At 38.9% G+C, this 13,435-nt stretch overlaps 1 protein-coding gene across 5 annotated transcripts in view; it reads right to left on the bottom strand.

Annotated features, from left to right (window-relative positions):
• LOC110971256 (extended synaptotagmin-2-like) overlaps positions 1-13,435 on the bottom strand; it is a 71,969-nt gene that overhangs the window by 36,408 nt on the left and 22,126 nt on the right. For all 5 annotated transcript variants that reach the window (XM_051953025.1, XM_051953027.1, XM_051953028.1 and 2 more), the window contains exons 3-7: positions 12,600-12,641; positions 11,142-11,276; positions 8,872-8,948; positions 7,605-7,677; positions 3,770-3,859 (exon numbers count right to left, since the gene is read on the bottom strand). In XM_051953025.1, the coding sequence (XP_051808985.1) occupies positions 3,770-3,859; positions 7,605-7,677; positions 8,872-8,948; positions 11,142-11,276; positions 12,600-12,641 (417 nt within the window). The remainder of the gene's footprint in view (positions 1-3,769; positions 3,860-7,604; positions 7,678-8,871; positions 8,949-11,141; positions 11,277-12,599; positions 12,642-13,435) is intronic.

The following is a 13,435-nucleotide window of genomic DNA, read 5'->3' as shown; positions in this document are numbered from 1 at the left end:
AATGTTGAATTATCTGGTAGATTACGTTTGCTCCATTTCTTTCATTTAGAAATCAAACAAAACAAGTCTTATATTTCACTCAAAGTCCATTCTCAGTGTGCGTGGAATGGAAATTTAAAGTTATCATATGACACTTGTGTAAATTAACACTGACTTATATCTACTTCAGTGTCAGAGTTTATGGACCAAACACTTCAGAATGAAAGGTTGTAAATTAATGGTGGAGTTTAAAGTCTACAATCCACTAAAGGGCTTTGGGTTGAAACTTCCTTCCTTGCTCCAACAATACATCTTTGTATTAGTCATCTGTTTCTATTCACACCAAAGCACCTGTTTAGGAAAATGAGCGGATCTGTTCAAAGTGACTTACAGGGAGGAGAGCTAACTTCCTGTTCAGGAAATGTTGACAGATGAGGTTTGACCTCACCGTCTTTGGTTGAAAACTACAAATTAGCGTTTGGCTCCGGGGTATCTCTAAAGTAAGTTAATGCACAAAAAGGAAAGTGTTTCTAATCAACGTTCCATCACATGGATGTTGGAAAGAAAAATGCAGCAGATTTTGAAGTTATGATGTCGGAATATGAAACTATACTGATCTGCTGTTGTGTTCTTGCTTTTTCAATGGTCAATATACAGCAAACAGCACCGACTTTAAAACCACTGACAGGAAAAGTAATTATTACAATGCAATGTTCTGCTGGGAAACCTTTGGTCCTGACTATCAACCAATACTGATGCTGGTTTTTGGAAATCTGGCATTACTAAGCGAAATTTGTTTTACATTGCATGTAATGTTTAAACAGCGTGTTGTAGCAGAGAACCTGCCATTCAGAACTTGGGTTCTTTATTAATAAAGGTGACTATGACTGCATATGTAGAGTCTGTTTATGTGAGATCGACTGAGATTGTTTTCTAGAATCTGTGTCAGGTCAATCTGTGGCTGCCTTCCAACTTAGCCGCCAGCTGTTAGCATAACCGTAACCACTGTGAGACAAGCCAATTTCCTGATTGTGGCAACAGCTTGTGTTTCTTGTTCAGTTTTTTGTTGCTTGAGACGAATTTCTGAGACCACAAAGTGATGACAGACAGAATGAGAAGGCTACATCCCACCTGAGGTATTTAATTTATCAATCTGTCAATAATTTACCAATATGATGACTGGTAAAATGCCAAATTTTCGTCACAATAACCAACTAGGCTGACAATCTGTCTATCCCTAAAAAAAATACACATATCCTCTAATGACAAAGGCAGATTCCCAGCAGGACAAGCACAAAACCTGCTTAGGAACAACTCGAGGAGAGTGACTAAGAGCCTAAGATGTTGATGCCTCCAAAGTTCCCAGATCTCAAAATGATGGAGCATCTTTTAACTAGAAATAAGACACATGAACACATCACTCCTGTATCAGCCTCTATGTACTGACTCCGTGGATGTTTTAGGGGAGATTTCTAGATTTTACAGATTACTTTTAGGGCTCCTCATAGCTCCTATTCTAGTTATATTTCTGACCTTTAGGTACTTTATGCATTTTTAGGAAATCAGGTCAGCTGAGTACTAGAGATTTTTCTCTGATTTTATATTTTTGAACTGTCTTAATTGCTTTTCATGATTTTTTTTTTTTTCCAATTTTCTAACACTGTTGGTTTTATGCTCCATGTTGTTTTTCTGTATTCTGATGATTTTATTTCGCTACATTGGAAAGCACTTTGTGAGCTGGATTTTTAAAAGATGGTCCTAAACAAAAATTATTATTCTTCTTCCTGGTTCCAGACATCGAAGCAGAACAGGGACCTACACAATGTCAGACAGGTGGCTTTAATGTGTCAAACTTCTCTGTCTCAGACTAAAGCTAGTGACAATATCTGAAAAGTTAGGTTTCAACTTATTGCATCAGTGCATTCACTAGTTGAAAACTTACAGCAGGACATGATTTCATCATTATGTGGCTGCAAAATGCATGATTTGTTTTATGCTGAAAACTTTCCTCAACAACTTTCAGGTTGTTGTGTCAAAAATCACCAATGAGGACTAATCCCAGTAGCAGCATGCAGCTAATTCAATAAAAAAAGCTTTGATTTGGGAGACTGTGGTGCAAGAGACTAAAAATGTGTTAACAATGAGGTAAAAATAATTGATTTTTGACAAACAAGCCAGAGTATAGCTGCATTAATCGGTCAGAACATGTACAGGAGTATACTGTTCTACTCTATAGAAGCTCATATTGAAGAAAAATTGTACTAATCATAAATACTTAAAGCTTTATTATGGCGTCTGCAGCTGCACCTGAACCTCGAAACTCAACAGTGATTAAAGGCAGAGAGAGCTGCAACGATTATTAGATGAATCACTCCAGAATTAATCCGCTACTATTGTCATAACTAACGAATTGAATGAGTCATTTTTTATGCAAAAAAAAAAAGTCAAAAACATTTTGTGCTTTACTTCATCATGTGGCATGATGTCCAACAAGCTCGGCTCTTAGATTTTCCCAAATTTTAGGCAACTCAACAACATTTTAGAGGCGATAATCAAAGTAATCAATAGTTCCAGAGCAGGCCTCAGACAGCTCAGGGTGAACCTGCCTAAAGACAGAGCATCGATGTTGGTTCCTTTGTTTAAAATACTGCAAAAGGCAGGTTTAAAAAGGAGCATGTTGGTGAACTCCACCCACATGCAGAACATACAAATGATACAGCCTCACAGACGAGTGAGCAGAACACAATTTTGGTACCAAAAAAAAAGTCTGTCTTACATTTTCAACATGTGTTTGATGATGTATGCTCTACCTCAGCAAACACCTGCCTGAGATCTCCACACCTGCCCTACAGCTGATAACAGAAGAAAAAGATAAAATCTCCTGCACTTCTTTTTGGTTGGAGTCAGATTCACAAGCTGGAGTTTTCCGCACAAAGGAACGTGGCACCTCTCTTTGCAAATTTCAGCAGAAAATGCATGTTCAGTGAAGAAGGAGTAAGTTTGTGTTTGAAGCTTTAGATGGTGATTCTTTTCCTCTGGGCGTCGGTATCAAAGCCTGAATTGGGAAGATAAACTCTGCCGAAGCGCAGGAAGGAAGACAGCAGTCAGGGAGAAGGAATGCACTGATAAAGGAGGATTCAGGAAGACTGAAAATGCTGCGGTTGGTAGAAGCGTGCAGTGCCAGCAGGCCCAAAATCAGCCAAATACATACAGTAAGAGTTCAGCGATGGGTGAATGCTACTGACAAACTCTGCAAGTCTCAGAAATGCATGCAAAAAGCTTGAAAAACAGTCAGTTTGTGTGCATTATGACACATTTTTGACACATGCGTCTGTCTGAGAACCAGAACATGCATTGGAGTTCTTTAAAGAATAAAACTACAGAAAAATGATGCAAACATGTTGACTGCAGACTCTCTGTGGCAGCAGGTTTCTACACGCAGAGTGTAAATCCCCAGTGTAAAAGCTTAAACAAATATTTTAGATGAGATGAATTCCCCACTCATTCACACTCTCACCCCAACCACTTGAGGCAGATGATCGTCTTCCCTGAGCCTGGTTCTGCCAGAGGATTTATTTTTCCTTCCCCATTAAAACTTTGTTTTGGTACCATCACTGACTGCTTGCTGGAAAGGTTGTTGGTTTCCTTGTCTAACATTCGTAAAGTCTTTACTTCACTATGTGAAGTGCTATGAGATGACATATGCTGAGAATTGCCACTATAGAAATCAAACTGAATTGAATTGAAACATCTCATGAGAAAGTCTGAGGTCAAAGCTGAAGGTACTCACCGGTTTCTTGAGGAAAAAGACAGAGAGGGCTCCGATGAGCGGCATGTCCCCCAGCAGAGGCTCCATCACCACTCTCATCACTCCATGAAGCTGCACAGACAAGACAAACAACATTATCAGTCAGTCTGCTGTTTAATTTACTGTCAGACTGACTTTTAGAGCTCATCAAGGGTCTGTGACAGTCACCAGGTCGAAATGAGTTGTTTTTGTGCTCTATCAGGTGAGGTGATCGTGGTGTCTTTTCTAAACACGTCAATTTATGTGTTGAATCCCAACAAATTTGGCCTTCTGATTTTTCATGACGAGGCAAAAAGCAGGCAAATTTGACTGCTGGGTTCAGTCAACAACCACAGCTTCTTAAAGGCGTCACAGACATCAAACTTCTGGCATCGTGTCTTTCATTCTGGGACACGAGTATAGCTGAAGACATATTTGACACTGACGATTAATTAGGAAAAAAAAATTGCATCTTTTCGCTAAAAACATAAAAACAACATAAATCTTTCAATAATGAAAGGGGTTCCTGAGCTCGTACATATAAAGAAAATTGGGGAAATCTGTATTAACATCTGGCACTATCTGATTAAAAACTACACAAACAAGATGACAAGTATGACACATTTTTCTGAACTGGACAGTTTTTAAACACAAATGACACAGAGGTGTGAAACTCAGGCCGTATTTATTGCATCAATGCAAAGCAAAACATTTTAATTTGCACAACTTTTCATTGTCTTTCCTTTTAAAATGAGACACGCCTACTGATTACAACCTCACAGCTCATGCTTTGGGTTGTAATATTTAACTTTCAGGCTGCAAACCTCCTTGTTTTGCTGCTGGAAACATGCAGAACAGATTAAATGGATGTTAAACAACCAGAACAGAACTGGTTCTCTCTAGGAGACAACGTAATGACCTCCAAAACACCAACCACGATTAGCATTGTTCTGAACATTGAGGAATGTCATCACTTGAAGTTCAAACCCAAAAACTAAAGTATTCAAAGTTAAAGTCTGCAGAAGCAATCATCTAGCATAGTCAAACCAGCTCCACAGGTCTGTCAGGACTGTAGAATTTCTTTTTTATAATATCCTGTTATACAAACGGGAAAAAAACGCAGGATTTTTTGCATTTCTTTAAACCAATCACAGTCATCTTTGGCGGTGCTAAGCCCAGGATGCAGTGATGGTGCAAAATAGTGACAGTGATGGAGGGAATTTAAAACGACTAATTAATTGAAAGAACTGAGCAGGTCTGTCTTATCGGACAACCTAAATCTTGCTTAAAATTTGGCATTTTCAGCATGTAGGTCGCTGCTCACAGGTTGTTGTTTCCTGCAATTAGCTAATTCTGCTTAATAGAATAGAATAAAATATAAGTACTTCATTAATTCCTTAGTGGGGAACTTAGTAGCAGAAAGGGTACAGTTCCCACCACCACAAATGCAGAAATGTGCCGTAAATAAAAATAAACAATGAGGAAAAATATAAAATGCAAAACGTCCAATGCAAAGAATGTACAAATGACAACCCTGTAATGTAAACTACCGTTTAAAAGTTTGGGCTCACTTACAAACATCCTTAATTTTGAAAGAAAATCTTTTTTTTTTAATGAAGATAACATTAAATTTATTAGAAATAAAGTCTAGACATTGTTAATGTGGTAAATGACTGTTCTAGCTGGAAAAGGCTGATTTTTAATGGAATATCTCCATAGGGGTACAGAGGAACATTTCCAGCAACCATCACTCCTGTGTTCTAATGCTACATTGTGTTAGCTAATGGTGCTGAAAGGCTCATTGATGATTAGAAAACCCTTGTGCAGTTATGTTAGCACATGAATAAAAGTGTGAGTTTATATTGAAAACATGAAATTGTCTGTGTGAGCCCAAACTTTTGAATGGTAGTGTATACCCAGCAAACTTTTAGTCCTTTTTCCATTCTATTTCTAAGCATCCAACAATCATTTCTGTCCCTGTTCCTTGTTTTATGTTTTGTAATTTCATCCTGATTCTGTGATGTAATTTGCCACATTCTGGCCTTGTGATTTTTTTTTCTTAATTTGACATTTGGCTGTCTCCAGTGCTATCAGACTGTTACATGGCGACATTACAAAACCTCTGTGGTGCTAAATGTCACGAGGAGGAAAGAAATCTGCCATTCTGATCAACCGTCGGTACACGGGTCTCGTCTGAAAACCGCAATGGAAGCAAATAAACTCCAAGAGTCCAGAGCTGTTCGTCGTTTAGTGACGCAGCTCTCTCAGCGGCTGCAGTGACTCAAACCTCAGATATGTGGACTGCCCCTCTGCAGCACCAAATTTGGTCGCGGCTCGCTGTGAGTAATCAAATACCAACATTTTACTCATCAAAATGGGCGCAGTGGAAAGATCGAAGATAGCCTCTTGTTTGTTGCTGCCAGCGCTGCCCGAGGGAGGATGCTTTCTGATAGATAAACTCTATCAGAGGCCCGCTGGGAAGGAGAGGATGTCTTTTATGAAAAAAAAAGTAACAAGATGACAGTCAGACAGCCAGTGAGTGGAAACTGTGAGAAACCGTATGACTCATGATTCTTGATGAGCTCCAACTTCTGAGTCTGAGCTTCTTATGTCTTCAGCGGGCCGATGGAGCGCTGACACACACAGTGAAGCCTTAAAACCTGAGCCACACACAAAAGGCAAATATTGGCTTCGCTTCATAATACACAGCCGATTCTCCCTCCCGAGTCCTTTCCCCGCTCACTTTCTCTGCCGCTCTGATCTCTGAACGGCAAATATGGCCTGATCCTGTGCCAACAGCTGAGTGGATACCGTCTCCTTTATCAGCCCCCGTGTCAACACATTATGTAAAAGCCTCTCTGCTGAGGTAAACGCTGGAGGTCACCGGTCGAACGAATGAGGGTCTTGCGCCAGTAGAGTCAGCATGAAAGTACCGCCGCACTCGTTTTGATTTTTCCTGTCATCGAAGGTGCAGTCAGAGGGGGTCAGTAGGTCAAGTTTTCAGGAGGTTCACTTGTTTTGTAAATGAGAATTTGCACTAAGTTAACAGAAACGGTTTTCACAAAATAACTAAATCTTGAAACGTATTTCTATTTGTTTTAGATGATCTGCTTTCATATCTTTGGTTACTCTAAGACGTAGTCAAGTAAAAAGTATACGCACATAGGAGAATACTGCGCCAGTCTGTAGAAGCTGAAATTTAGGCAAAATTATGCTTGAAGTTTTTATGGTGGCGTCTGCAGCAGCAACTTGAACTGCTAAATTTCACATTGATTAAAGCAAAGCCTCAAATAGAGCTGCAACGACTAAAGACGAGTTCAGATCAGTTACTAAGCAACAATTGTGACAACTAACCAATGGAATGAATCATTTTTCTTCCCAAAAAAAAGGTCAAAATATTGGGACATATTTGACAATACTGACTATTTAGAAAAATAGGCATCTTAAATATCTTAAATAGGCATCTAAAAAAACAACAAAAAATTATTACTACTTCATTTACAAATGAGCTAGTTTGGAGAGTTTTAAATGTTTTAAATACCAGAAAGAAAGGTTTAGGACAACTCCTAATGTGGCTTGATTTCAGCTTACAGTGATATAAAGCAGACAAAATACTAAAATTCTCAAATATCCTTCTCATTTTTGTTCGTTGATCAACTTGAAATGATTCAACACCTCTCAGATTTGTTGTCCAATCATTTTCTGTGACTTAACTATTCAATAATAAACTAATATGTTCATTAATTAAAGTAAGTACAGCACAAACAGGACCTTTCTCCTTGCGTGAAGCTGGAATTAAAAGTGTGTTAAACACATTACATCCACACTGCAGTCTTACTTGTATACTTTTGATTCCAGCCCTGCAGTAGTACTTCTTGATGTCCACGTCGATCTCTGTATTCCCGACGAAACTGAGGAGAAGGGCAAGAAAAATGCAGATTAGCATGACAGCAGGAGAGGGAAGAAGATAATATATAAATACAACGATCAGCCACAACATTAAAACCACCGGCATAACATTTGCGTAGGGGTTCTTCATGCAACCACAACAGCTCTAACACGTCAATGGGGCGGCATGGCTCAGTGGGTAGAGTGGCCGTCTTGCAACCGGAGGGTTGCCGGTTAGATCCTCGGCCTGTCGTGCTCATGTCGAGGTGTCCCTGAGCAAGACACCTAACCCCTAATTGCTCCTAGTGGGTCATGGTTAGCGCTTTGCATGGCAGTGTGTGTGTGAATGGGTGAATGTGACGTATCTTGTAAAGCACTTTGGGTACCTTGCAGGTATAGTAAAGCGCTATATTAATATAGACCATTTGGGGCAAAGATACAGGATCTCTGGTGGTGGCATCAGGAAGCTAGCAGATCGTTTGGGTCCTGTATGTCGCAGTGTTTGGCTTCGGCCTCAATGGATTGGACTTGTTCCGAAGCATCCCATTGATTATCCATTGGATTGGGATTTAGGGAGTTTGGAGGCTGCGTCAGTGCCTGGAGCTCTTGGTTATGTTCCTCGAGCAAGTTTTTGAAGTGTAGTGGGGCACATTGTCATACTGGACGAATGTTGTTACCACAAAGCAGTGTTCTTGGTCTGGAACAAGGTTTAGGTAGGTCGTACATGTACACTTTAGTTGTTGATGCTTTTAATGTTGTGACTGATCGGTGTATACGGTACATTCATCCCAATACAACAACAGCAGAAACACTATTAAAGAAATCCAACAATGAGTTCTTCTCTGTTTGTGTATAAAATATTCAACAGACTGTAAATTTTAGAAACAGCTCAGCCATTTTTACACACAGAAAGTAGTAAAAAGTTCAGGACTATTTTCAGCGGTATTCTGGTGAGCATTTCTAACAGAGTTTTACAGATGATGAGATAAATGTTTCTTCTTGCCTGTTCGTAAATGGATTCAGATGTAAATTTTATCTTTGGTGTTGGATGTCAGATATGAATCTAAACTTTCTTGCAAGTCTCAGCTTGATAAGATGTGGAGGCCCATTTTCTGCTTGTAAAGTGAGTCTGGGATGAATGCATAATAATCTGAAAGAGATAAACGGAACTAAAACAAAAGGAGATCAGGTAAGGTTATGGTTTGTGAGAGGTTTACCTGATCTGCAGGTCCATGATGACCTGCCTCTTGTCCACATTTTCCGTGTAAACTTTCACACCGTTCACTCTCAGCGGCTGCAGAAACACAGAAATCACAGGTAAAACTATTAATCTGGTTGATGTTCTCTCAACAGAACAAATTCTCATTATTCAGACAGTGTTGGTTTAATAAGGAGAAAAGAACCACATCAACAGGCTTCCAGGGTTATTTTTGACGTGAACCTGTGAACACCTTCATGTTTGAACTGGTCCAATCTAATGGAGGCTGCTGGGTCTGAACTTATTCAACTTAATGTTTACTCGCCTCTTAAGTAAATGAAACCAGAGCTGCACAATGTCAGATTTTCCATGACTGCTCTATGCAAGAAGTACATCTGATAAAACTTAGTGTATTCAGTTTTCATGGCATACCGACTCCACATGTTCGAAACATAATGAGCAACAAACAAGAGAGAAACGTTGAAAAGGAAGGTTTGGGTGCAAAAACTGAAACGGAAATCAGATTTCAGGATACCGTCGACCAAAAACAGTTGCTCTGTCTGCAGTTTCTGGCAACTTTTGTCACCACATGAGGCAACACAACCAGTTTGTTTGAAATAAATGCAAAAACTATTTAAGTTATTAAATTAAAAATCGTCAAGGGTCTTCTGCTTGATCGTCTCGGATTTATCATAAACTATTAATATTTAAAAGGGTATCTTTGGAATTTTAGATTAACATATCAAATGTCTTTTTCTAAACGGCCTGTTGATTCACTTTCAGTAGGATTTTTCGTACACTGAAATTGTAGAAGATAAAAGCTTGAAATTATTATTTCTCATCAAATTATTGATTCAGAACCCACCATATTAGACAAGTAGATTAAATCATGTCTCTTTATGGGTGAGCTCAAGTATGAAAAAACAAAAATAAGTATTTCATATTACAAATATTTCACATTTTGTTTAGTATTACTGGATGTGTGGCTTCATAGTTCAGAAAGTTTCGCTAGTTGACTATCAGTTGCATCATCAGTTGTTTTTTTAATACGTGCTCGAAAAAGGGTTATTTCAAGACAGCTTCAATTTTTTATATATATATATATTAACTTAAGATATTTGAGCTACTTGTCCAGTATCAGAACTTCTACAATCAATGACACGATGAGAAATAACAATAAAGATTTCAGGCTTTTATCTTCAGTTTTTCCTGAGATATCATTGTTCAAACAGCCTCAAATTGAAATGAGCAAAATATCAGGGAAGTGGGCTGACAGCTAACTTTAAAAAAGGATTTATCTCTGAGAAAAAAAATGTAATTTATGTGTACATAAATATCACAAATATCTTTATAAATATCCAGATTTTATGCTATAAGAACTTCAGGCAAATCAGAGATGGTTGAGCAGAATCAAAAGTGAAAATTTGATGATTTCAGATCAGCATTTCCAGCACTACAGCATGTGGGAAAAGTTTCCAAATGTCTTTTTTCAGCTCTTTTTGAATTTTTTACAGTTATTTCTGATTGTTTTCATCCAGCAATACGTATCAGAGTAATCGTTTTTTTCCTGTATCTCGCGTCACGAACTAAAGAAATCACTGGATTGGTTGCAGTTTGTCCAAACAGACAAACAGTTGAATTTTAAGCAGCTTGTGAATCACAGCTCAACAGCCAACATGGCAGAAAACCAGCAGCTAACTTGTTCTGTTCCTCACTAGTTCTTGTGCTGCGATCACCAGTTGATGGAATCATATGAATATGAGCAACCAGTTCTTAGCACTTCAGTGTAAAATAACAAGGTTAAAACAACTTAATGTGCTGCAAACATGTTTTTTATAATTCATTTAGGCTATTTATGCCAGCAGGCGGCTCATTTATTTCATCTCCAGATTACATACAAATGTTTTCTCCTGTTTAAAACTTTCCATGTTTGCTGTTTCCTCATCCACATGCAATTCTTAAAAAATCCACTCAGCTGCAGAGGAGGAGGAAAAACTTTTCAGCTCTGATTAAAAACTGTTTGTGTGAGCCGTCAAAGTGCAACGGCAACAAAACAGACGAGAATAGAAACAATGAAAGTTGCGAACGCCTACGCTCCGTTAGAGCCTCGGAGCAGTACAGTTGAAGGTCCACAACAGTTGTTTCTCCAGGTTTTAGCACAAACAACCGAGATCTTCCACTTATACTAAACATGTGTTTTATATTTTGACCAGACAGCTACAAAAATACAATTAAACCCAGCGGTAATTTGGTGTCTTTCTGTGAATCCCGCTGTCGTCTGCTGGTCACCTTGTCGCCCATGTCGATCTTGGTGAAGCAGAAGGAGCTGAGATGAGGGTTGGCGCCCTTCACCGCCGGCTCGATGGTCTCTCTGAACAGCTTGTCCACGAACTGGCAGATGAACGGCCACATCTGCTTCACCGTCTAGAGACAGAAAGAAGGCGGAAAAATGAAGCAGGGGGGAAGAATCCGACAGATACGCCTCGGCCTGAAGCTCTTCAGATGCTCTTGAAAAATGCAGATTTGGTTTCTGTTGCAAAATACTAATTCAGATAAACTGTTCTGTACTTGCACTTAATAATACATCCACTGTATATATTAGAGGACAAAAAAAAGACAAGACTGTAACTCGTATTAGATTATTTCTTTTGTCGTTTAATGTCTTTGTGGTATCCACTGCACAAATGTCGCCTCATCTGCATGCTTTTTCACCTTTTAATTGACATAAAGTCCCTGAATTTCTGCCACCTGACCGTTTGTCACAGATGAACAACTGATGGCTTCACAGTCGCAACAAAGAACACAGAAGTTTCCTTTTTTTTTTTTCTTTTTTTGCTAAATACGATTGCTGCAAATGCCTTATTTTTGGCAAATGTTCAAATGAGACATTTCAAATACTATGATTTTGAAATTTTAAGCTCAGATTTGGGTAAATTTCCTGACAGAACAGCACATGGTTAGTTCACAGACAATAAGAAAGTTGAAAATCTGGTAACTATTTCAGTTTTTACTGTGACTAAAGGTGTTTTTGCCGATTTTTAAAGGACAACATGCATCTCAAACCAGCCGATGGGTCCTGTGGTTCAGATAATTATTCATCTCGTCACTGTTGAAGAAAAAGAAAAACTTAAAAGCTCAAATATTTTTCCAAAAAAGATTCAAAGATCTACAGACGTGTACAGACTAACGGTTCTGGATATGTAATCTTCATTATTATTTATTAATCATAAACATAGAGGAGATTTGTTTTCACATTTTCAAGCCCATCTGTAGTTTTAAAGTGGAGTCAGCTGGAGTTATCGGCGACACCGATCACGAGTCCTTGTGATGCTGTGCTTTAAAGGAGCATCTATCATTTTTATTGTCCCTTTAGATCAGACTCTCTGCACCCGTAAACAACCCCAGCAGACAGATACAACCTGACTATAAACATGAGCATCGACGAGAAAGGTTCGGACATTAAAAAGCTATTTTCCTGCTCATCCACATCCATTAACTTTTTACTGGAAGCATCTCTGAACATTTATGGTAAGTGGGCCTGATGCCATCCATCTCTCTGGATCTCTTCATACATTGCTTTCTCTTCAACTCCATCTTTCTCTTTTCTCTCTCCAGGGAGGTCAGGGTCTCTGAGAGCTCCACATTCGCGTCCTATTTATAAACCCTACCTGCCAGCCTCTGCTGGCTAACAGGCTGCTGTAGAAGATACAGGGCAGTGGGCGAATCGGATAAAGTCAGTGGTCGTACCTTATTCAGCCACTCCACTCGCTCCACATCTGGATAATGGACCTGGAATGAAACACAGGAGGTTAGAATCACGATTTACATTCATGCAAACAGCTCAAATGTAAAGTCTGGCTTCTGTTTCGGACACTGTTGAAGCACGTTTGCCGTCAAATCACAAACACTGAAGTCCACCAGCTGCAGGTTAGAAAACAACACGGCGGCAACAAGTTGGGATCGACCGATATTAACTTTTTTTTTTTCCACTCTAAGGTCAATACTGAGATATTGATTATTGGTGATCAAGACATTGATCAGTTTGTCTCCCGTTTTTCTTCTCTGTTCTCTCAATCTTTCACTGATCGATCACTTTTATCTCCCATTAAGACCCAGATCTTAAAGCATTATTAGGTCTTGTTGTCCAGACTGTTTCAGGTTAACCTGTCTGCATTTTCTCTCTGAAAACTGCAAAATGTCGAAAAACAGTTTTACGTGTTCAGAGATAAACGGTAATGTCGGAGCGGCAGTCGCTGGAAAAAAATATAAGAAATATTTTTTCTGCCTCTGTAACAAAATCAGGTAACGCATCGTTTCTGTATTTGCTAGTTTATTAGATGTGTCCAATTAAGTTTAAGTAAAACAAATGCAACAAATCCTCCCTTAATCAATGAATGTTAAAATGCTTCAATCACACTTTTATTCACTGTGGGTTCATTTTTCTCTATAAAGTGCCACATCTCTATGGAAACAGAACAAATCATGGTAGAAGGTCAGGGAACACGTTTACTGGGTCAACATAGAATTGCAGGACTTTTTGTAACATAGCTGACAGATATCATAGTTGACATTTTTGCTGTTTT

The sequence above is a fragment of the Acanthochromis polyacanthus genome, chromosome 9 (genome assembly GCF_021347895.1).
Source record: "Acanthochromis polyacanthus isolate Apoly-LR-REF ecotype Palm Island chromosome 9, KAUST_Apoly_ChrSc, whole genome shotgun sequence".
In the NCBI taxonomy this organism is placed as follows: Eukaryota; Metazoa; Chordata; class Actinopteri; family Pomacentridae; genus Acanthochromis; species Acanthochromis polyacanthus.
This window is presented reverse-complemented; position numbering and strand designations above follow the sequence as displayed.